The sequence below is a fragment of the Pezoporus flaviventris genome, unplaced genomic scaffold (genome assembly GCF_033815535.1).
Source record: "Pezoporus flaviventris isolate CSIRO_AGI_PZ_B2104156 unplaced genomic scaffold, CSIRO_AGI_Pfla_v1 ptg000043l, whole genome shotgun sequence".
Taxonomy (NCBI): Eukaryota; Metazoa; Chordata; class Aves; order Psittaciformes; family Psittacidae; genus Pezoporus; species Pezoporus flaviventris.
Genome location: NW_026892591.1, coordinates 2,717,727 through 2,742,946, shown reverse-complemented (window position 1 = coordinate 2,742,946; position 25,220 = coordinate 2,717,727). Strand labels below are relative to the sequence as shown.

At 43.7% G+C, this 25,220-nt stretch overlaps 1 protein-coding gene across 2 annotated transcripts in view; it reads left to right on the top strand.

Annotated features, from left to right (window-relative positions):
• Positions 1 to 25,220, top strand: part of KDM4B (lysine demethylase 4B) — a 64,453-nt gene that overhangs the window by 12,531 nt on the left and 26,702 nt on the right. Inside the window, exons 5-9 of one of the 2 annotated variants that reach the window (XM_061466907.1) lie at positions 6,431 to 6,480; positions 8,857 to 8,960; positions 12,890 to 13,027; positions 22,374 to 22,570; positions 23,056 to 23,088. In XM_061466907.1, the coding sequence (XP_061322891.1) occupies positions 6,431 to 6,480; positions 8,857 to 8,960; positions 12,890 to 13,027; positions 22,374 to 22,570; positions 23,056 to 23,088 (522 nt within the window). The remainder of the gene's footprint in view (positions 1 to 6,430; positions 6,481 to 8,856; positions 8,961 to 12,889; positions 13,028 to 22,373; positions 22,571 to 23,055; positions 23,089 to 25,220) is intronic. The other variant, XM_061466908.1, reaches the window with a different exon arrangement.

Sequence of the window (25,220 nt, the reverse complement as noted above, 5' to 3'; positions counted from 1 at the left end):
TATTTAGGTTTCTACAGTGTCCACTGCAAAAAGCAAGCAGGAATTAATAATGGTGCCAGTTTTGGGAAATAAATCTGATGTGAACAGGTTCTTCAAAACAAATACTAGAGAATGGCAAGGGATGTATATTGTAGTCATTCATCTCTGTTGGATTGTGTAGTAATTATCTTCTTGGCCAAAGTGAATGAATAAATGATTTCATAATGTTTTTCCCCAAACACCTTTTCTTAGCAAAATGCCTTCTTCATGCTGCTCATTCACTGCATGCAGAAGCAGACTATGGCTTTATTTGTATGGGTGGAAGGAGAGTCACTCCAGTGTGATTTGTAATTGTGTGCTTTGTGCCTGGCATTTGTTGCGATGAAGCTAACTGGACTGGTACATGGGTACCATTTCCAGGAGCAGATGGCTGTTCATATTAAGCTCTCTGCTTTAAAATGGTATTTAAAAATTGCATTAGAGTTCTGGAAAAATCTCCTTTCTGTCGTCATTGAGGTTTGGGTTAGTGAGCCCCTAGGAAAGCAGCCAAACGTTCAGTGGTTTTGTGCAAATCTTGTAGTTATGACTTCAGGTGTACCTCTTAAACTCATATATTTAATACTCTTTCCAGGCCATGGTGACTTTAAGGGTTAAGGAGTCTTTTAGCAGTGTGTGATTGGCACGGGTTAAGTTTGATTCTGATCTTCCAACAGTCAATCCATAAGGATTTGATCCCAGTGCCAGAGTAACCTGAGAGAATTCTGCCCATCGTCACTGGAAAGCAAATGGAGAGTTTGCAATTGCACAAACTGTAGTTTCTTAAGGGAAGAAGGAAATTCCTCATCTTACTTTACTGTTCTGTTAGCAGCAATCCTGCTTGTTGGTTCTTCATGTTGTGCTTGGCAGTGGGGTTGACAATCAGGCAGCACAGAAGAGATCTTACCCAGTGAAATAAGCCCTGTGGTCCAAGCGCTGGGAATGCTGACTGTGAGCCAGGCCCTTTCTGGGCAGGTTTGGTCCTGATTTTCTTCCTGCACTGGTTCCCAAAGGATTGTATTGGAGCAGCTGCCTGCAGAGCTCATTTTTCCCCAAGCTTTAGAAGACAGGTTGATTTGGTGCCTTGTGTGGTTGTAATCTTGTTCTGTCATTACCTATTTACTCCTTAGTATGGCTTTTTGAGCAGATACTCCCCAGCCTCTGTGTTTATCTTTCTTCCTATGTGTATTTCAATAAAAATGTCATTATTTGAAATCATTGACACTGCTGGTTAAAGATACTGAATTCCATCATCCATTGTCCTGTGAAATGATCCATTAAAGATAAAACTGCAGACACTCGATAAAGGTTCTTTCCTAGGAACAAGGAGCTCTCTGATCCATGTGTGATCTTATCTCCAGAGCATGTGTTTGCATCCTAGATGTAAAGGAGCCACAAAAGAAGGGGACAGACAAGAGAGGCCAGAGATTTTCCTTTCCAAATAGTGATCGTGAAGAGGGAAATTGGATACTTACAGCGAATTCACCCTGGGATAACCTCAGATATTGATGAGGAGAAGAAGAAAGGGAGTTAATTTCTGTCTTTTAACAAACTGGGAGGGAGACACAGATCAAGGGAGGTTAAACAGGGAGGAACAGAGAAGTGACCACGAAAGAGAGGGAGGTGACAGCAATATCGACAAAGGACCAATCCGTTCTTGTTGAAATGCCTTTTTTGTTCATACTGGCTGCAAACTAGCTTAAAAACAGTGTGGAAAAAACTACTTTTGTTGCTCTGAGCTTTTATTTGACACTGTGAGGAGATGTCAGGTTCTAAGAGTTTTACCTGGTAGAGAAATTAGGCTGTAGAAGCAGGATATGAACTTTGCAAATGAGGGACCACCTCTCTGCAGTGATGGTTTTTAACAGCTTCTATTGAGTGATAAATACATTCTTGATAGACTAAGGGATTTTCTTTGGAGGCATTTCTGCTGTTGTGGGGGGCTAAAGATGTTGAAGATCAGGGTTCAGATTATGCATTTATGGACTCACTTTGTCTTTCAGAGAGTGAAATAATAGCTTTTTATTCTGCCTGTCATGTACGAGAGTAGGCTGGCATTTGAATCTTCAAAGGGTCGGTATTCTTGACACAACTAAATCTGCTTTGAAGACACATAACTGACCTCCAGTTTGACACATGGTCTTAGACATTTAAAATGTGCTGTTCTCTTGGTTTCTGTTCCTTATTCCAGTAATTAGAGCATGTTAAACTGTGTGGGGCCTGTTTGGCCAGACCTTGTGCAGACCCTGTGAAATTAACTTTCTTACCTTCTCCTATGGATTGCGCTGAAGTGACATTTCCAAGGCCTTGTGATTGAACCCCCTCCTGCCCAGGGAGACCAGAGAATGGGTGCACAAGATTTCCTAATCTAAGGACTGCTTAATTGCTCTGAGTTGGTGCCTCAGCTTTTGGGAGGGGCTGAGCTGAGGGGCAGGATGGCCAGGTCCTCTACCAAAGCCATAGCTTCAGGTGAGAACAGTCCCTCTTAAACAGGAAGACACCAGCAGAGAGGGCATGAGCAGGCTGAGGATTGCCTTTGATGTGGAGAAGGTATTTAACAGCTTTCAGTGCCCAAGAAGAAGAACACATTGACTTACAACTCCTTTGGAGAAGCTGCAGTGAGGAAAGAATCGGAGTTTGACTGCAAAGTCCCTGAAGAGCCTCTGATGCTGGAAGTTGCTGCTGTAGTGAATTCCCTGTTCTGTTATCCCTGGGTGACTTCGGAGCTAGTCCTTGGATCCCAGGATGGCCTGTCTGCTCTTTCTCACTGACACACTCGTTACATTCTTAACTCACAAGACATTTGCTTATTTTCATTGTTCCTGATAATAATTCTTAGCCATTAGAGGGGAAAATTGTATTCAGAAATGCTGTTTCACACTTTATTTGTTTGATGATTTAGAGCGATAGAAAATAGCACATTTGCTGGCTTTTATAGTCTGATAATTATCTGCATCCATCAAGCCAGATTCCAGGGGAATAAACAAAACACCAAGAAAATTACACTATTAATGACATCCTTTATGGCAGATAGGAAGGATCTTGCTTTTATGTTAAGGATAAAAAGGGGACTGTCCAGTTCAAGTTGTATTAACAAAAGTCACCACTGTCGGGAGGTGACTGGCCAATGCATTTGTTGCTTTAGGGCAAATACCATGACCCTGGTGTCTAGGAATTGCAATCAGTTTTGCTCAGGAACTCATCAAACTATACAGGAGTAGAGATCAGAAATGCTGGGAATGGCTTTTGTGAAACAAGTGGGGAAGCTGAAAGTCTTCTCACATACCACAGCAAGTTCTGTATTAATTCATTTCAGGGAACTGCTCTTGTTTTTGTAGAAGGAGTAGCAAAAGGTAATTTAGAAGGATCAGGATATTACTTTGAGATTGTTGGCTTCGGGGGAAGATGACATTTGAGTCATACACCTATAACTTGAGATTCGTTTCTTCCCTGTTCTGTAAATCTTGTGTTCCCTGGCAAAGCAGCAAGCCATTATTCATGCCTAATGTGACAAATCGCTGAGCAGCAGGTTTTCAGCTTAAGCTCAGCCCTTTGTCTTGGTCAACCACTGCAAGGCTGGCCCTTGGAGCTCCATACTTAAGGCACTGGTGCCTTGGTTCATTTGCAAGCCCAGTTGCTTGCAGGTTTGATAGGTCTAAAACCCGTTGCTGGTTTAACACTACATTGACTTCTCTTTTACTGGGGAACCAGGCTGAACCAGGAGGGGCAGATTCTGCACTCGAGGACAATGAGTATTTTCAGCAGTGTTGTGTGTTCTCTTGGCTGTTGCAGATGTTTGCTCTGATGCAGCAGCAGTCTATTAAAAGATGGTTATTAAGAAGGGCTGTTAAAATATTGATGCTGCCACATTCACTTCCCTTTGGTTGAGCTTGTTGGGGGCAATGGAAAATCCTTGCTCTGTCTTTGCTGTGGTTTAAAGGAAGCGTCTGTTGGAAGCTGTGGTTCAGCTGGTCCTGCTCTGTGCCCAATTCAGGCTTGCCCAGGCAGAGGGATATCATGAACCTGCTTTATAGTCCATACTACTGGTTGGGAAGACCCCACCTGAAAAGTATTCCCAGTCATGCATATAGAAAAGAAAATGATTGGATGTGCTTTACCAGGCAGCATCTTGTCACTTGGCTCTGGAATGAAAGCCATTTTGCTGTGAGCTGAGCCCCAGCCTGTGGGTGCAGGAGGGGTGGTAACAAATCCTACCGGATGACAGCATTTTGTCAGTTCCCTCTGCCAAGGAGGTTTGTCCCCAACAAGTGCCTGGCAGTTTTTCATGGTGAAAGCAGGAGGATGATACCATAAGGTTGTGCACAAAAGCCAGCCCTTGGTGGATGCTGATAATGCTCAATAACAGCACTCCTTTGATTGCAGCAGTTTTTAATCTTTCCGTGTCACCTCCATTGTTCTTGTACCTTGTAATCAATCATTTCATGTCTAGATTGAGCAAGCTCAATCTGTGCCATGCTTGCAGGAGCCTTCTGTTGCTCTTGCTGGTTTTAAATAGCAGCCCAAAGTCTTCCTTTATTGCCTATCTCTATGTAAATCAGTCGGATCTGTGAGTTTAACTTAAAACAGAATTTGACCTACTTTGAATTCTCTTCTGCAGTTGGTATTTTGAATTCCTAAGAATAAATGCAGAAGGACAGAGGTTCAAAGACTGGCCCAAAGAGAAGTTAATTTCTAAACCTGGAGCCAACTGTTACCAAGAGGCTGTTGTGTGGTTGGGCGTTCTGATTTGTGTATTATTCCATAGAGTTCTTCTAAAGAAGCTGGAATTCCTCCTTCCTTGCTGGTTTCTATCCAAACAAGTCCTTTTTCTTTTCTCTCTGTGGACTGTTCTCCAAAGCTCAGCTTGGCTTTTTGCAGGCTGCAGTCTCAGATAACACAATAACCATGTTCCAATGTATTAAACTTTGAACATCCTCAAGATTTAATTAATCTTATCTTTACAACTCCCAATTACAGGCACTAATGAAGTGAAGGTTGCATTGTAGACTGGGGATATTACATTAATCATCTGCAGCCTTGGAGCCATAAATGAGTCCTTTCCCAATCCTTCAGCACTTTTCCCAGAAGGAATGGAATGTCTCATTTCCCTGTTTTAAGGGATGTTAATCCTACAAAGAAGCTTTGGATCGGGATTAGTTTTATCACATTTATGTAAGTGATGAATGGGCTTTGTAAGGGGAAGGTTCTGAGCTTTGTCCCAGACAGATGAAATTGAATTGTTTGATAATTATGCAGTTGCAGGCACTGTCAAACTTTGGTCAGAGGATGTTGGGAGACTGTTGCTGTATTTATTATTTTATAAGATTAGGTGCTACATAGTGTTTTCCCTTCGATTTCATTTAAGCCATCAGTTGAAATCGGCTTAATGTCTAAATCTTGAAGCATCCTACGTATGATTTCTGTCCTTTGTTATCCTTCCTAACCTGGCAGAGCACAACAGGTAAGCTGGGGTTTTGTACAAAAGCAGTACAGGAGAGGGCTTCTATCTGTTTTGAGACATCCTGATGTAAGTAGAGCAATACTGTTCACCTGTGTGGTTGCCCACTGCAATATCCTGTTTGCAGCCTGTTCTAATGAGCTGTGAGGATTTTGATGTCTTTATTGGAAATAACAAAAATAATGGATGTTTTATTATTCGCATTGAAGCAGAGTTATAGCTGGCAATAAATGTCAGTGAGGGAAATGTAAATTCTCAAAACTCTGTTACAAGAAGTGCTACAAGCACCACATTTGATTTGATGCAGTGTGTGAACAGTAACTCACAGAATTCCATTGACATTAGAATGTGTTGTCATGTTAAATGTGTCCCAGGATCCCAGCCTGGTTTGAGTTGGAAGGGACCTTAAAGCTCATCCAGCTCCAATCCCTGCCACAGGCAGGGACATCTTCCACTGGAGCAGCTTGCTCCAAGCCCTGTCCAACCTGGTCTTGTAGGTACAGCAACGAACACATCCCTCCTTCACACCTTTCCAGTCCATCTGCAGTTAGTTGTGTGTTAATCTGTATCACAGGTTTTGTTTTTCAGGTATCTTCCCAGCAGAAACCATGGCTGCTCTTCCCTGTACTGATTCGTTTCTCTTTTGTCTAGTGCTGTGTCATCCCTTTGTCTTCTCAGTGTTTTCTTCTACCTTGTGAACTCCTGTGATGCTGTTGGGAAACATGAAGGCAAATGACACACATAACCTGTCTGAGGACTTTGAGTGAATTACGGGCCTTCTTCCGTGTATGACGTGTGACTGATACCTTCCAGCCTTAGGAAATACTGGTGTTATTTCCAGCCATTATTTGTGAATGTGCCGTGCTACAAGTTCTGACCACACTTGTTTCCAGCCTTTGTTTTCTTTTGCTGTTTTTACATTAGTGATGATTTTCTTCTGTGTCAACTCTCTCCCAGGTATGCCATACCTCCTGAGCACGGCAAGAGATTGGAACGCCTGGCAAAAGGTGAGCTTTGCTTCAGAGAATCACAGAATCCCAGCCTGGTTTGGGTTGTAAAGGACCTTAAAGCTCCTCCAGCTCCAACCCCTACCACAGGCAGGGACCCCTTCCACTGGAGCAGCTTGCTCCAAGCCCCTGTGTCCAACCTGGCCTTGAGCACTGCCAGGTATGGGGCAGCCACAGCTTCTCTGGGCACCCTGTGCCAGTGCCTCGGCACCTTCATTGTGTTTGGACTTGTACCTTCCTCCTGTGTTTGGACCAACACATGGGTATGTTCTTGGTGGAACCCAAAGCATGGCAGGGGAGAATCCTGCCCTTGTTTGAAACAGATTGATAAGGACTTGTCTTCAAACTGGTTCTTCCAGTTCTCGTGCGAGAGCTGCTTGGTGAACCTGCTGCATTGGTAGAATGGCTTCAGAGGCAGAAAACCTGTGGCTGAATTTTCCTACTGGTACAACTTGCCAGGTTTTCTAAAAGTTACTTTTTAAGCTATTAAGAGCCAGTAAATGCAGATGACCTGTAGGATGTGCAGTACCAGTGTCTGACATAAGTAGAGCATAAGTCTCTTGCTCTTTGTAACTTACTTTTACTGATGATCACTATCTAGTGGTTGGCGATGTATCAACCAGAAGCAAATTATCAATGATCTCATCTTTACGTTAGTTTTCTGTTGCTTAATACCTTTAGTAGTTGGGATGGGTGATGTTTTGAAACAACAGTGAAATAGAATTACTACTGCTTGGGCATTCTTCCTGCCCCATGCATCAGTGGTTTATACTATGAGGAAGTTTACTATGGAGAAATGAGTGTGCAATTAATATGGAAAATGAATAGTGGAGCTGTAAATGGGCTCACTGGGAGAGCTGTGGAGCCCATGGAGAGAATGTTAATGTGTTGCCATGTTATTGGTGCTAATCACTTAAAATGTGCTTCTTTATTAGTAGCCTTAATGAGAGCCACTTAAACTGTGCATTAAAAAGAGAAACTGCAGAGAGGGACGACAGGCTGGTAGCAGACAGTCATAATTCTAATGGAAATGCTTTTAGGACAAAAATACAAGAAAATCTGGAATCCAGTAATCCTTTCCACTTCCTGAAACCCTTTCCATTGCCTTTCATCCATTAGTTTTGTTTCCAGACCTTGGATTATTTATTTTCCTCAATGGTGATGGGTGTTGATCCTTGTGAACACATAATTTGTTACTGAATCACCCACTTGGAGTGAAACACATGGTCTTGAAGCAAAGGGTGTTACACTGGTTGAGCTGCCATTCCTGGGAGTAAAGTGCTGACATCAAGGGGTTTATTTAGGTTTTATATTGCAATTTGAGTGTGTTTAATTATTTGTGATGGGTGTGATAGCTCAGTGTGGCTCTTGTAGCTCTTTAATGGTGCTGAGATGCTGAGTCAGCTCACACTGGCTCTGCGAGCATTGTGAGTGACCACTGTGGCCAGCGAATGTGTGTTCCCCCTTCCACTGCCTTGTGAGGAATATTAACATCTAAGCATTAACATGCTTATTTTTTTCCTTTAAGGGGGTGATACATAGGGCAGATTGGTCTGGAACCATAGAATGGTTTGGGTTGGAAGGGACCTTAAAGCTCATCTGGTTCCAACCGCCTGGACGGGCAGGGACATCTCACACTAGACCATGTCACCCAAGACTCCATCCAACCTGGCCTTGAACACTGCCAGGGATGGAGCATTCACCACTTCTGTGGTTCCAGTGCCTCAGCACCCTCACAGGAAGAGCTTCTTCCTTATCAACCTGAACTTCCCCTGGTTCAGTTTGAACCCCACCCCCTGCCCTGTCGCTCCAGTCCCTGATGAAGGGTCCATCCCCAGAATCCTTGTAGCCCCCTTCAGACACTGGAAGCTGCTCTGAGGTCTCCACGCAGCTTCTCCTCTCCAGGCTGACCAGCCCCAGTGTTCTCAGCCTGGCTCCATGCGGTGGAAAAGGACATGTTCATATTCAGAGGAGGTGGTGCATACTTGTTGCTTTTGCCTTGTTCGTATTCAGAAAAAGGCTGGCCCAGGGGTGAGGTCGAGCCAAAACTCGAGCCAGACAGGTTCTGGTTCTTAATGTGCTATGCTTTTACGGAGATTTTGGCCAAGATACTCACTCCCAGACACAAGAGACTTGGATTGCTCTCAATTTAAATGGAATTTAGACTTGATGTGCCTCAGCGTGCAAGGCTTTGTCACAAAATTGATGTGGTATTTTAAGCAAGGAGGGATGTGCTAATTACAGCTTCAGTTGTGTGCTTGTTGTCTTGATCTATATATTTAGGCAGGTTTTGATTTTGTCAGCTTCTCTCTACTTAAATCCTTGATTTGATACAAGATTCCTTTAGCGCCTGCTCCTCTTTTATTGTCTTTACAGGATTTTTTCCAGGAAGCTCTCAGGGATGTGATGCTTTCCTCCGTCACAAGATGACCCTCATTTCACCCTCAATATTGAAGAAATACGGCATTCCTTTTGACCGGGTATGTACAAAGGATGCATTGAACACACTGGTGGGTTGTTGAGGTGCACAAAGCACCGCACCCCTCTCCTAAGGAAACAATTTGTCACAGGCCTGAGGAGCAGCTTGCTTCATTTCTAAACACATTATTATGCTGAGTGTATCCTATCAGTTTAAACCAGGTGCCTGCCTGTAAATGAGGATTTGTGGTTTGGCTGAAACACTCGCTGTGAAGTGCCTCTCTTCATAAGAGCTTTCACTAGAACTAACTTTGTCAACTGGGGGGCCTCTGCAGGTGGAGAGGGGCAAACTGTAATGCAAATGCTGGGGCTTATCAATGGGCAGCATAACTCACTGGGAATTTTGGAACACACTTTTTTCTCCTGGATCCAGTATGAACCAAGAACTGGAGCTGGATGTACTGGTTCAGTTGTATAAGCATTCACTGTACACCAGGCCAGTGAGGATCCATGAAATCTCTTAAGCGCTCTTATTTGAAATGAGGGGTCAGGTTTATTTGGTCTGATCATTTTAATGTGCTTATTTTTAAAGTCTTCTGGCAAGAAGTAAATGTCTTCAGCCAGGTGTGCTTACTGTGGACTTAACACAATCAAACAGCTACTGCTGCTGCATGCTGCCAGCACAGAGCCTGTCCTGCCTTTGGATGTGGAAAAGGAATTGAGTTAGAGGTACTGGGAGTCTTAACTCCAAACTCCAACGGGAAGTAGCAGAGGATGCTTGGTTCAAATTGATTTCATCCTTCCCCATCCCCTTTGCATCATCATCTGTGGATATTATGGCTATTTTTTTCTAAATAAGAGCTCTTGAGTTCTGGTATTTCTTTTTTACATGGTTTTTTGGAGTTATTCCACCTGAGACAAAGTATTGAACCTATTTGATGAGCCTGGTGATTCTTTAAGATGGAAGTAAAAGATCTGGGCTCTTTTATAGCATAAGAGCTATGAATTCATTCAATTTACTGCTCCAGGGACTGTTTCATTTTTCCTAGCGGGAGGCTGTGATGAATGAAATTTGAAGTGTGATCAAGCAGTTTATGAGATGAGCTCGCTGTCAGGGCAGGGGAGAGTAGCATGGAGCAATGTGGTGCTTATGGTTCAACATCAGTGGCCAGACTTGGCCTGGTTTGTACATGATGGTTGATATTAAATTGTTCATAGAAAGCCACAAACCGTTTTCTTTCATCATTCTATCTGTGGAACCTGATTCCCAAGTGTGAGAACACAGGTACCTGCTACCCATGGTTGAAAATAGTAAGGAAAATACCCAGCTGTGGGCTCTGACTTTGTGATAAGGATTTTCACTTTACAAATTTCAGGAAAGTGGGCATGTGGATTGGAATAATGGGGGACATCTCAGTTTATTGCATAGATGCTCCTCTGAGAAATGACTTTGGAGAGAGGAGAAGGCATTCTCTATCTTAACCATATACAGAAAAGAATACATAATCTGTAGCCAGCGCAAGCTCCTGAGACATCTGACTTGAACTGTGAAGTTTAAGGCTTTCTTATGCTGCTTTCTACTTCAGTATCAGTTGCAGGCTGTGTCTTGCTGCTTCTTGTGGTGTTTATCTTGTGAAGTTTGTTTTAACCAGAAGCCAGAAGTGGTGCAATGGCTAAAAAGCATGCACTGCTTGTCTAAAGATGCAGCTGAAAATGAATCTCTGCCATTTCATTCAAGAAGTGTGTTGGGGCAGTGCTCTTGGGTCTGTTGGAGCTCAGAAAACAAAGGAAGTTCTTACAGGACTTCAAATGTTTGAATGTTGTCGGTGGGCATCATTTTCTCCAGCATAACCCATTGTTATATGTTTGCTTTTCCATCTGTCTGAGGAAAGCACCATTGACTTTGTATACTGAGTGATTTCTCATCAATAACCAGGTAAGGCAACCAAAGGAGGCTGTCAAAAGGCAGTAGATGAATACTTTCCTTCCAAGCTTATCCCAGGTCATTGTTGGTGAGCTGTGTGGTGATAGGGATGTGATACAAAGTGGTTTAAATAAGGGAGTTTCTAATTTATTGCTTGGTAGAAAGTCCTTACCTGCTTTCTGAAGCCTAACTTGGCTTCCTGCTATGAACCTTTGATTTGTGACATGATGATTCTTTGCAAATTGATGTCTGGGGTCTCCTCCATGCGGAGTATATGTAAATGCTAAGAATCTGATTTCTGTCTCCCTATTACTTACACACAGACACAAAGGAGAGGGCAGTGTACACGTGGAGGATGCTATTAATGTCAAACCCAAACTTTCTCTTTTAAGGCAAGAGGGATTATTAACATGTTACTTAAATGCAGTTCCTAATCTTGACTTACAGGAGTGTGTTTTTTATGGTGGCTTCTTTCTTCTCTATGGCACTCACTGGAAGGATGCTCTTACATGCAAAAAGGAGGAGGAGATCTCTTTAGTCTGAGCAGCCTATATCTGAATACCTCCTGTCCTGAAATAGTAGCTTTTGAAGAGGATCGCTATTATTCAGAAGCAGGGAACATATGCCATTTTTCTTTAGAAACAGAGATAGGATCCCTTCATCTGAATTCTTGGCAGATTTCAATGAAGTGAATAGGCCCACATTTATAAATCTCTATAGTGGTATTCTGTGGGAAAAAAAAAAAGAAACAGATCCATACTGGGGCTTTTTAATAATTAAAAATGTGTATTTCTGTAATCTCCTATTGATTTTTCCATTTATTTCTCAAGAGCTTGCAGAAGTCAGTAAATTTAGGGCTTTCTCCATGAGTGGCAGTTTATGCTGGCTTTCCTTCAATAGTTATTACTTTTCTGCATGGCCTATCCATCATCTTGAGTGCTTTCTAATTTATGGTAGGGATAATGTTGACAGCAGTGACATAGAGGACATACACTGTGGGCTTGAAATGAAGACACCAGGATGTAGATTTTCTGACAGAAACATAATCTTTCTGTCTTCTGAAGTTAGCAATCTACCCCTCTGCCTTGATTGATGGATGGGGTGGGTGGAAGGATGCTCCACAAAGCTGGGTACGACCGGACTTCAGCACCTCTCATCCAGAAGTACTGCAGGAGCTTCTTGTATCATAGCAGCTTGTATTCTCTCTCCTCTTTTACTCATTCTGCTAATGCTAATGTCAGCAGCAAGTTCAGGTGTTGGTGAAAGTTTTGACTTCTGTCTGCTCACATTTTCTGTTTGGACCCATCCTTGTGTTTGTGAGTGTAAGTTGTTTGAAATCTCCATAGGCTCAGAACTGCTGCGTGCTGAGTTACTGCTGGTGGGAAGGGATCCAAATGGAAGTGCTTTGGCATGTGACTGCTGTGAAAGGTCTGTCAGCACTTCTGGCTTGGAAAGACAGGGAAGGTCAAACTTTGCCTCTTTCACACCCTGTGGAAGGGAGGTGCTGGTGAAGGCTTGCTAAGCTGGAGAGCTGGGCTGGAAGGGTGGCTCCAGGCACTCTGCATCTTAGGATCTGTGCTGTACTCAATGACAGCCCTATTTTCCTCAATGTTGTGTCTGCATAAGATGTAAAAAGAGGATTTTTTAGAAGCATCACAGATTGATTGGCCTGTGATTACAGCTGTAATCTGTAGAGGTTTTAACCCTTATATTGATAATGTTTATAATGCTTATTGTAGTTTTAATTTTACTGCAGTGGATAAATGGTGGGCTGTAGCTTTTAGGGTGTTTGGCTTTTGGGTGTAATGGAAGTAAGACTGATAAATGTGAGTGAGGAAATAAATGTAATGCAATGTAGCATGTACTTCAGTAGGACCCTGCAATGCAGAGTGCATGTTAGGAAGGAAACCCAGTGTTCTTGGCTCCACTAGCCTGGTGGTAGGAGTGTAGATTTGGACTTAGAATGAGCTGAAGTGGTCATGATCTAAAGATTTGATTTTATAGGTGTCTGCTCTCCAGCTGCTACATTAACTGATCCATGGGGTATCTCATCCTTTTGTTTTTCAGATCACCCAGGAAGCTGGGGAGTTCATGATTACATTTCCTTATGGATACCATGCTGGCTTCAATCATGGCTTCAACTGTGCTGAGTCTACCAACTTTGCCACTTTGCGATGGATCGACTATGGAAAAATGGCAACCCAAGTAGGTGTCTGTTGGGATGAAGGGCTCTTTAAAACCATGAGCTCATGAAATACAAAGGAGAGTGGGACGCCTACCCTTAAGAACACAGAGGAAAGTGCTATTGTTTTGATGATGTGCTCTTTCAGTTGTGCTGGTTTATGCCTGTTGATACCTCTTGTCATTTTGAGGGCAAAGTAATAACTTTCTCAAATGCTGGATGTTACACACACCTTGTAAAGAGGTTGTTTTGAGACTAGTAGGTTTGGATTAGTTTTCTCATGCATCCAAACTGCTTTCTTCTCAGTGAATAAGGTGACTGATGTAACTGAATACAATTCATTAGGTACACACTGAAGGAGAAGGAATAAGCTGGGAATACTTTTAAGCTTTAATAAGACTATGGTAATAACCTTCTGAAAGAGTCTGAGTTCCTCTAATCTGTGCACTCGGTTAACTCTGAAGAACAGAGTCATGTTGAAATGCCTGTGTGGCTATTTCCATTTGGGCAAGTGTCCTGCACGTGTTGTTACTCCTGGCAGTTCTGGAGTCAGTGACAGCTTTCACGCCAGCACATGCACGCCATTCTCTTGGGTTTAAGTGTGAAGTGCAACTGATTCAACAGCATCTGTGAAGTTTTTAAGTGGGTGTCAGTTCCACGTGGTCTTTGGGGAAAGGAGAGATGATTGCGAGGGGGGGCATTTGGAAATTGCTTCAGATATTTCTTTCCAAAAAGGCAGGCTCACTTTTTGCTTTCCAATAGCATTTATAACCTTTTCTGCATTTATTTTTCTTCTGTCCACTCAGCTTGACTCTGTAGCTTTTGTAATGCATCCTAACGCTTTCCTCTGGACAAAACCAGCTCTGTTCAAAGCAGACTGCAAGTCCATCTGTGTCTCAGTCTGTGGAGCAACGTGGTGATATCCATTTTTCCTTCACAAAGCTTTATACTGAGAGTAGCAAAAGGCAGATGATTGCTGCCTGTCATCATTCCCTTCTCAGGGTTGGGATCCTGGCATCTCTTTGACCTTCCACCTTTTTGCTGTAATGCCTTTGGGCAGTTTGGAGCCAAGCTGGATTTTCTGCACAGGATTATATTGGGCAGTGATCAATGTGTGTTGATCAGCCCCAGTGGCTGCTTTGTGCCTAATGTGAGTCACTGGGTTTTGCTTCCGGAGGCTGGTGCTGTTCCTGGCACTGCAGGCTTCGGGGGATCTTGTAGAATCACAAAAACCCTTGTGCCATTTCTTCTCATTTTCCCTTTTAATAAATGAAGAGCATTAAATTGCTGTAATGGCAAGTGAAATTCTCTCCCAACCAAAAAATCCTCGTGCTGAAAAGTTACTCTTTGTCCTGTGTCCACTGGTGTTCAAGTAGTGAACTCTGCATTGGTGTTTGTATCCCACTGTTCATATTCCACTGATGCTGCAGTGGAAATAACCGAGGCTCCAGGGCTTGGTGGAGGCTGGAATGGGAGTCATACATTGAATTTGTGCTGGAGTTAAAGGGATGGGTAAGAAAAACCTAGAAACATAAAAGGCCTCAAATCGGTGTTAAGTGTCTTCAACTCAGAAACAGCCAAGCAAACTTGGTTTGAAAAGGTAAAGGATCGTGTTTGTCTGCTGTGACCTTGTATAGCAGGTTTATCTGTGGCAAATGGTCATGGTATTACACCCCAGAAAATGGGGTTTATCGTCGGAATTCTGACAGACCCTTAACTACAACAGTGCCAGCAGGCACCGCTCTAATATTAAAAGCAATTTTGGCTTCAGCCATGTGTTCACAAACAAGTGACATTTGGGAAGTGCAGCTTTAGATTGAGCCTCCATGCTTACATTGTTAAGCAGCGTAGCGTGAAATTACTGAACAAGCAGCACAGAGAGCTCTGAGCAAATCTGGGCAGAGAAAGTTGAAGTGTGGAAGGAGCTGCCCAATTTATTTCCATTGCACTCTCTGACACTTGCCTGTTCAGAGGTTTCTGCTTAATATTGCCTAAAGCACACACTGCACACGTGTTAATTAACCCTTTGGTGCTTTGCTCTGGGGTTCCAGATGAGGTATGAATGCTGTTACACTGCAAGGGCAAAAGGTTTGTTTAAATCTCATTTGAAGTTAAACAGGATCTGAATGAAATACCAGCCGACTCTGTGCACTCAAGCTGGGGAGAATTCATGGAGAAGGGGGGCTTCCTGGAGAGTGTGAGTTTGGTTAACTGCTGCAGGTTTGCTGAATTTAGGGAACGGCTCTATTGACTGCAGTGCTCTCAGGCACGAATAGATTGTCCTGCCCCACATCAAAGCAGGATTTCTTCTTCTTGTCACACACTCCTTTATAAAGTTCTCAAAGTCTCGACTGTGCAGCACTCTGCAGGGACATCCTCTTACTACCCCAAAGCCACTTGGCTGGAAGATGATTCCTCTCCTTTCCTGAGGTTAGCAATACAGCTCTCATGTCCTGCCAGCACTCCTGAGACTGGGGACAAGGTGAGGTTCAGAATTAGCCACTTGTAATGTTCTCCTGAACATTATCCTGGGGATGAGATTTGGATTGTGCTCCACTGAGAGCTATGTAAGTCAATGGCATAGCACGAGAGAGAGCTCACATAGGAAGGTAATGGCTCACCTCAGAGAAACATGAACAGAGCTCTGCTAATTGCCTGCCAGATGGATGAAATGTTCTCCTAACCACAGCAGAACCTGCCGGGGCTGTAAAAATACATAATAACCAGAGTGAAGTTTAAAGATCAGCTTCTCAGGCACTGGTTCTGCTCTAATTGTACAACAAGCATGAGCATTAGCACAGGAAAGAAAAGCGATGGCTGCAGGGTTGTGTAGGAAGGTAATAGTGGGAATTTGTGCTTGTGTCAGTGCAAAATTGTCACCAGGATGAACAGATGCTTCAAAATTCCAGTAGAAATTGCTTTGGTGAATCCTGAAGTGAAAGAACTGCCTGTCCTGGTTGGCTCAAAGCTTTTTGAGAGCCTGGTGGGAGTTGTGGAGTCTCTTTCAGAACTGCTTGGCAGAAGTTGATGGGAAGGAACTGGAAGGGGACACTGCGAGGGTGTGTGCTCGTGGGGTTCATGTCCTTAGGTTGAAGTTGTAACCATTGCCTCTTACTGTAAGAACATACTGACCAAAGCATCCCTTTGATTTGCTGATCCTTCTCATAATTGCTTCTCTAGCCTCAGTGCTGAGTGCTGGGATGTGACAGACAAAATTCATGTCATCTCTCATGCTGGGTATAAATCCTCCACACTGATTGCTCTCTGTTCCCAGTGAGTGTCAATCTCCTTACATTCAGAGGAAAGGTATAACATCCTCCTTCCCTTCAGGTTTCAATGACATGGTGACAGACCACTGGGAAATAGATGCCTTGCATACAGCTGGACATTGTGCCCAGAAGTCTAAGAATTAAGAGCTCTTTAACTGTTACCCCATTTACTGTCAATGTAAATGTCTCCATCTGTCCTCGAGGAACCTCGTGTTACAGCTGACTTCTTTCCAGCCAAGGTGACTTGGAGGCCAAGCACAGCTTGCCTCTGCCACCTCATCAGTGTGAAAGGCTGTGGTTGAACAGCACATCTGTCAGTGCCTTGTCTCGGAATGGGAGAGGGACCTTCAGTTAATCATGGGGCTCCCATAGATAATCCTGGTGTGCTGTCACTAGGTCTTCCCAAATACGTGATGGGAATTCACGTTGGCATCCTTTGCGGATCAAATCCGGGGAATGCTTTTTTAGAATACAGCACTGTTTGACCAACATGAGTTTGTCACACCTGTCACAGTGTGCAAAGTAAGAAGAGATGCAGAAGGAATGAGTTAAACTTATTTTAAATCCCAAACATAGTTATAAACTGCTCAGGACTTGATGCACGGTAACCGGGACGTTCCCACCTTGGGCTGGGGTGACTTGGGGCACCTTGCTTCTGTCTGTGCTCAGGGCTTGGGGTAACCCTTGGAACACTGACCTGGGAAGGTGCTGGGTTTTAAACAGGTATTTGTTAAATGGATGAGGCCCATTTATGCTTCTCAGCCTAATTTGCTTAATTACTGCAAGGTGTAAAGCATGGTCTTGACATTTTGAATGCTGCTTAATAATGACTTTGCCAGGCCAGGCTGACTCTCCAGGAGCCCGTGATGGAAGTGCTGGATCTCTGGGATGGAAAGCTGCCCTGAACCCTGGAGTCCTGACGTTGCTGGGCTGCCACAGTCTCCCATTCCCTCTCTGCCTCGCTAACCCTGTGATTTATCGTGTGGAGGTTGTGGTGTGCTTTGTGGCTGTGGTAAATAGCGACATGAAGAATGTGCTCCCTGCAGCTTGTTCATTCAGCTTCTCTGTCGCATGGGAGACCCTGATAAAGTGTACCAGCCCCAATCATTCATGTGTCAGAGTGGAGGCTTAAGGGTCGTCTGGCTTTGGGGCTGCTAGTATGGCAAGGCCATCAAAAACCCCTTTTCGAAGCTGCCATAGATTGTGCTTTCATATGCAGCTGGTGTTGCTCTGTTGGAACTGCTTCAGGGCTGACACATGGGGGCATAGATAGGAAGAGCAGTCTTACATTCCAGCTAAGAACAAATAACTGTTCTGTTCAAGAATTGCAGAAATGGTGATGTTAGAGCTCTGAAAGGCAGTGTGAAAGCATAAAGAAGCTGTGAATGGACATTACACTTTCTCATCAGGTACCTTTCCTTTTTGATGTCCTCTGCAGCAAGTCCTTCAGTATACTGAAAGGCAACATTTTTTACCCTTCGGCCCCTTCACTTTGTGCATGAAGAGCACTTTAAAGCCCACTTTTTATTACAGTGCAGTGGGAGTAGATTGCTTATGAACAACCTCTTTTATTGTTTAACTCCATTTGGCTTCATTACTTGCCTTTCCTGATAGCCCATGCTGCTGACGCCATCTCCCACCTTGCTTCCCTGGTGGCAGTTTGCAGTTTCAGCGTTTTCCTGGGGCGGCTCATAGCTGGGTGCTTCTGAATCCTGATGTCTGAGGTTGGGCTCTTGCTTTACCAGGCTCTTTAACTGCTTCAGAAATACATGCAAGTGGGTCTGGATTATTACAGGAGAGAGACAGAAGTGCTTCATTTGGGGTGCGGTTCTCAGAGGGGTCTAATCAAGGCACTGATACACAACCTCTTGCCTCAGTATGCATCAGACCTCCCTTGATTCTAAATCATAGCATTTAGAGTTGCAAAAGATGTATTTTAGCTTTGTATCCTTTTGAAAAATGTTGCTGTGAAATACTTGCTATTACCAGGGCAAAGAATTGGATGATGTGCTAGAAGCAAACCTGAGGTTGTCACTTCATGTACCGACACGTCATATTCCACCAAGCATCATTATTCATGTTCCTACAAACTGCCTATAGATCTTGTTTGTCATCCATGGGATCCAAAATAGTGGATTTTACTACTTCATCTGTTGGTTTACAGATGTAATGCAGCACAGCATTCGCCTTTCTGTTGAAAAGAATAAAGAGCAGACGATCAAACCAGAGGATAAAAGGATATCTTCAGTCACTTAGCAAGAATCGTCTCGTGTGCCTGGCACTTCAGAGCTGTAGCTCTTCACCAAGCCATGTCAGTTCATGCTTTCTGAGCAGTTCATGCATGAGCCCAGGTTGCTGACCTGCAGCAATGCCATGGGGTGGTCAGGGTAGGCTCCTCTCACCAACTGCAAGCCTCATGGTGCAGAAGAAATGATACCTTGGGATAACCTCAGAGTGATGTTCACTATAGACAACATCATAACCCCTGGATAAAAGTCTTACTTTGTTTATTCATTGTGCTGGAATGAGTGTCACAACAGAAGGGAACTAATACTTCATTGAATCCCCTTCTTGTAGTGCTGCTGAGAGCACTGAATTTCCCTCTGTGTTCTTTCAGCCTTGTCTGAGACATGTATATAAACCAGGACCCCACTGAGATGATCCCCTCCTGCCCCACCGCTGTGGTTGTGTTTGTCTTGCAGGGATGAAGATTACATATGTTTGAAAGATTTGGGAGTATGTGGCATCCTTACAGGTATAGCCTACAGAATAGGAAGAGGTAGAAAGGAATTCTGGTGGAGGCTGCAAAATAGCTTTGCCAAACGAGAAAAAGCCAGCTCTCTACCCACAGAAATCCACATGGAACGTTATGGAAGCACATTAAGGAAGCACACAAGGAGAAGTCATGCCTGCAGCCAAGGACCAGGGGGAGTCCTTGGAAATCTTTCCCTAATTGTTTTGTTTATGAACCTCTGCAGAGGATTTCCAGTGGGTTTCCTAATGAACTGGTTTGTTGTCGAGACTCACGGCAATGCTGATAATTACACTAGAAACAGGGGGTCAAGACTCATCTTCTTTCCCACAAGCTTTCAACTACCAACCATTAAACATGAAAACTACGTGTTTTAGGTTTTTCTCCTTCTCCTCAAAGTTTAACTCCTCATGCACTTGCAGGATCCCTGCTGCTCGTGTCAGGCCTGTCCTTGGAATCTGAGTGCTTGTGTCGCTTCTGAAAGCTTGGCTAGCTGTGAGAGCATTGCTGTGCAGGACAAGTGGCTTTGAGCTGAGTGGGAGGAAAATGAGACTGGAGCCTAACCTAGTTTATTCTGTCATCGTGGCCGAGTATTGACTAGATCTCGAGTACCACGTCTGCACTGCACTAGCGAATTGGATAACTGTTCAAGAGTATTAGACTGGGAGGACTTTGTGTTTCTTCCAAAAGCTGTCGTTCTTGCCTCAGCCTGGAAATGTGTGGAGAGCAGCTTAGGAGTGTCATCTGCATTAGCAATGTGTGTTCCCATCAGTCCAGCAGGAATTTCTTAGCTGCCTTTTGCATGTAATCATCTTTCTCTCCCAGCAGCTTGCTTTTAGGCTTCATTGTTATGAAAAAGCAGGTAGGAAAAGCTTTAAGCACAGTTTTTTTTTTCCTCTGGCATTTAATGGTGCCATAATAGCTGGAAGAGCCTCAACTTGGAGTGTGTTGGGGGTTATATGTTTTAATTCCCATTAAGGCAAAGTGGGAGGCTACTGGGTCTTAAACAGCTGTGCAGTGGGCCCTGATTCCATCTGAATGTGAGGGGGTTTTCTATGAGAACCGGAGGTGCCAATTGAAGTACATCATTTTGGTGACTACTTCTACATAAGGAGAAGGGTTATTTTACATTAACGTTTTATGTGTTATGGAACAGATGGGGTTCAGTTTAGTGTTAATAGCTGGGAAGTGAGGGAAATAGCTGTACAAAAATGCTGCTGCTGAAGGTTGAGGTTGAATGAGGCTGCATTTTCCCATCTATCCTTTGATTTTATTACTTGGAGGAGACAGTCTTTTCGTTTGACTGTTATTTTCTATAGACTTATTCGTGTTTTTATTAAAAGAAAAACACTGCAGAGAAGATAATGGTTACACATCCAGTAGCCACAGATTTCCCACTATCAGTTTTGGAGTTCTAATTGATGAGACAGGGCTCCTGGTGTGGTCAGATGTTTTACCACAGTCTCCAACTTTGAGTAGCAGAGAATAAAATAAGAAGTAGAGGAAGAATGTTGGGTTTCTGTGTTTGAAAAGTGCTTCACTCTGCGTTTTCTTACAGTATTTGAGCTTAGATTGCAAATTGCCTTAACATGTCCTTATCCGGGCTGGTTAATAGTCATTAGCTCATGAAAAAGGAGAGGTGAGGCCAGGGTAAGCCTTCAGAGGGTGGAACAAATTAAGTTCTTGCAGATTTGGTGAATATATGGAAGCTCTTATTGCTGTTTTGGGTCTGAAATCCCTGGAACCGAAGGCAAAGAGCTAACCCTAAAGCTGTTTTGATTTTTGTCTTGTTTTCCACCCCCATTTTCAGGACTTGCAGCCAGTCCTTGGAGATGCCAAGTTGGGAATATTCTGTTGTTTGCTCTGTTGCTGAGACAGCTTTGTGGTTCCTGAGCACTCTGGTGTGATGGTCTGGCTACCAAATGGGGAGCAACAGAGAAAAGATGGAAAGATACTTCATTAGATCTCAGAGTTCCGTACATTTCTCACTGATCATTTGGAAGGGATGGGTCTGTCCTCCAGGTAGCCATTTAGTCATGCTCTGTGCTTTGGGTGACCACATCGCTCTTCAGTCTGTGTTTATGATTAAATACTTTGAAAGAAATAGAGCTCTCTGTATGGAAGGAGAGGCAATACATGGAAATGGGTATCATTGCCAGGGAAACACAGGCTTACTGCTTTTGTCTTGCTCTAATGGATAAAGCAGGTAGTTCATTGCAAAGGGAATTTCTTGCCCTTCTCTCTGCCCACAGTCTCCTCCTGATCTTCTCCCATCTCCTTCTCCTCCCTCTCCCACCCCTCACACACACGTGCACGTTCCCTTTTGCAGCTGTGGGAAGCGTCTGCTGTACTAAGTAGGATTTTGCTGCTGGGTCTGAGGGAAGGGTATGGAAAAATACCTTGACCATTATGGGAATGTGAATGTGACACAACTGCAGCAGCTGAGGAAATATAGCGGCATGGTCTGGAAGAAGCCCCAGAGGGAAGAGGCTTTGTGCATTATTCATGCTTGCTAGTATGAAAGCAATAAAATGAAATTAAAATTGAAATATAAACATACATCATGTTAGATTTGTGTAAGGAAAAGAACTTGGGCTACTGCAGGCTCCTGGAGATTGCAGCCCACAAAGGCATTTCTCTGACGAGCATCCAGATAGCTCAGCGTGTGCTTTCTTGATGATCTCTGTACTCTTTACATCTCTGTGAGACTCTTAAGCTGCTGGTGGTTGGAGCTGTACTGGAGACCTTTAGCCCTGCCCAACTTGGGATTTGCTCCACTTGATTTGAAGGCATTGACACAAGTGTGCTGCAGTGTGTCGGTTCGAGGGTAGGATCACAAAGCAGGCTGTTGCCCTTTTAAGCCATTTTTCATCCTTTGCTAAAGGCAGAGGAGGTCAATCTCCATAGCTCATTGATGATGTGTGCTGTGGGGTGCTCTCCTCTATTCCTCTTCGTAGCAGTGCACAGGTGCTTTGAAAACGTCTTAAGGAAAAGGGATGGAAAATGTGCTCAATACAAATCCCTTAAGCCACTCTTGCCGGTGATGCTGGTGAGAAGCTTCTGCTTGGCCAGGGATTTGAAGCATGGGCACCATGTGTGTTCCTTCTGGTCTTTGGCCAAATTGCATTTCCAGCCTTTCTGTCCCGCACTAGTTTTCATTAAATGAATTGGGTTTTCCTAACAGTGCTCTCCATAAATCCTGCTTCCCGCTCTGCACACTCCCAGGCCGAGCAGCATTGAAATAGCCAGTGGTCCTGTGGGACAGTAGGTGAGGAGTCTATGGCTTTCAGTCACCAGAAGGTTTTAGCTTGCTCTGACCTGCTGTTGACACGTGGTTCTTTCTTGCAGTGTACGTGCCGCAAGGACATGGTGAAGATCTCCATGGATGTCTTTGTGCGGATTTTGCAACCGGAACGTTACGATTTATGGAAACAAGGAAAAGATATCACTGTCCTGGACCACATGAAACCCACAGCTCTGACTAGCCCAGAACTAGATGCCTGGAATGAGACGAAGGCGGAGTTGAAGACTAAACTGCTTCGCAGGTAAAGAGAAAAGCCAGGAAGGCAGAGAGCTGTGCCTGAGCACTGTGCTGGATTTCTGTTGCTAGGATTTTCAGCGCTGTGATTCCTAGTCTGGGATAGTTCAAACTCTCCTTTTGTTCTGTTTGTTTTGAATGATTCCTCTTGTGATTTTTCTTGGGTAATGTGCTCCCTCATTGTTCTGTTTCCGTTAAATGTTAGAGAAGCACATGTTTTCTGAAAGTAGGCCACCGTGTGCCCCCTCACATCTCATCTCTTAGCCTGCAAGACAAAAAAATCTATAGGAAACATTTATAGCTTCACTCATCAGAATGCAGGAGGACAAAAAAGCCCCATCAGTTGCAAAAGGGATTTTATGCATGCCTTTCTGTGCTTCCTTTGATCTCTGTATTAATTTTCTACACGTTGGCGGGTTTTGTGTGTTACAGCATGCTGGAGTTGAAAAATTGGCATGCTAACCTTTTACTGTTGGAATCTTGCTTTTATAGGATAGGAGATGAGGAAGAGGACAACAAACACCGGTATGTGACTTCCCCCATCAACTCTATGACTTCATTCTTTTCCCTGTCAAGTTTCTTAAAGCAGTCACTCTGAAAGCGTTTTTCACTTCGTTTGGTCATGTCTGCTCCCTTAAGGGGGCACAGAAAGTCTTTGGGCATCGAGGTTTCTCATACTGCATCTTGGGTTTGTGTAGTGTCCTGAGGTCTCCTCTTGCATCATTAGAGGACTCCAGCGCTCTCATGCCTGGTCTGGTTTTCCATTCTTGAGAGTACAGATAATCTGCTGAATTGGTAGTGGTGTGTGATGGTGAACTGGTTGTGGATAAAGCTAACTGCTCACCAGAGCAGATAAGGAAACGCTGCTGCTGCTGTCTCAGACAGTGGACTTGACCTGGAGTGTTGTAGACATAGGCTGCCAATGGGAGAACTTCTCTTCCTTCCTCAAGCTTGCTTGAAAAATGAGACTGTATTCTAGGAAATGGCATTATCACAGGGCTTTAATGTACTCAGATATAAAGTGTGTGCCCATCCATATGCTGCCTTACCCTTCTTTTTTATATCATTCCCGTTCCTGCTCTGCCTGTTACCCAAATGCGTGCAGTGTAGCACATAAGCTTACTTCTTTCTGCTGTCATCTAGTATTTGTTGAATTTCTGGGTGTGAGTGTTGGCAGTCTCTGGGAATTGTGCTGCCTTATCCAGATCCAATAGCACTTCTCTGAAATCCAGGGAAAAAAAGCTTTACAGAGACTTTAGGTTTCTGGGACCATCTTTGATAGGGACTTTGAGTAACAGTCTGAAAACTGTTGACCTAGTAATTTGATAATAGCTGATTTATTTAGGCCTTCTAGCAATGAATAAGGTAACATACCAGCTTCTCTAGCACTGGGGATTGTCTTCCAGGAGTTTTCACCCACTGTGGCATTGGACTGGTGCTCCTTTCTTTGTCTTTTCTATGTGAAATGATTCATCCATTATTTTACAACTGCTGCAGTGGGGAAGCCTGTTCCCTGCTAAATCCATGCTCCAAAAGGCATCATAAATACAGTATTTGGCAGGTAACTGACCTCTGCAATGTCGCTCCATTCCAGAGGTTATATTCCTGAAAGGTTTTCAACTATTCCATCTCTAGTGAGCTCCAGGAAAAGCAGGGCAGTCTCAGGGGCAGAAGTCGTGATTTATGCTCTGTGGGCAGTGATTCTCTGAACTCCAGTGGGGCCCTGCATCTTTTTCTTCCTCATCTGGAAACTGGGAATCTCTTTACTGCCTGTGGCTATTAAGGGTTACTTAGATAGGTGTAATGTTTGCAGTGTAAGGTGCTGTATGAGCACCAAGGATTATTTTCCCTTGTTAAGCCTATGACTTAGTAGAGAAGCCTCTCTCTTAACCTGAGCCTATTGCAAGAGATCCAGGTATTTATTTTTCCTTATCTATCCATTGTTTCCTAGACCATTTCAGTATTATCCCGAAGCAGTTCTGAAGCTGTTGCATGCTGCTTAGCAGTAGTATCTCTCCTATTCTTGCGTCTTGGAAAGACATAATTTTACTTGAAGACTGACTGTTCTCAGCAGGATGGCCTTTACTGGAAGAATGGGGTTCACCTCTGCCCAAACCTCTTCACAGATGTATCTACTTAAATTACTTTGTGGTCTGATCTTCAAAGAGAACAAACGCTGCTTTTTTTGCCAGCTCTCTTGGAAAATGGAGCTTTTAAACTCTGCAGAGAGATGCGTTATTTCTTCTCTAAGGTCATTCATCCTTAGTTACCTTGAAAAACTCAACTCCGTTTACTTTATAGCCTCAGCAAAGAGACTGGTTTAGTCTGATCCACAAAAAGCCCGGTTCTGATATGCAGATTGTCAGCTACAGAACAGCTTCATTTCTGGAGCATACAGCCTTCAGCATGCAGTTCTGGAAGCGCAGTTGCTTTCAGTAATTTGCTTTTTGCCTCTCTTCGTTTCCCCCCAGCTCCAGAGTGAGAAGAGCACTGCAAAAAAATCTTTTTTTATCTACTGGGAGTATAAAGCTTTGTGATTTAGTTCTTTTTTTTTTTGCCTGGCATTTCTACACGGCAGGAATAAAACACACACTTTACTAAAAATAGCTTCTAGCACTTGGTTCTGCTCCAGTGCTTGCTTCACCAGCTATGGAAAG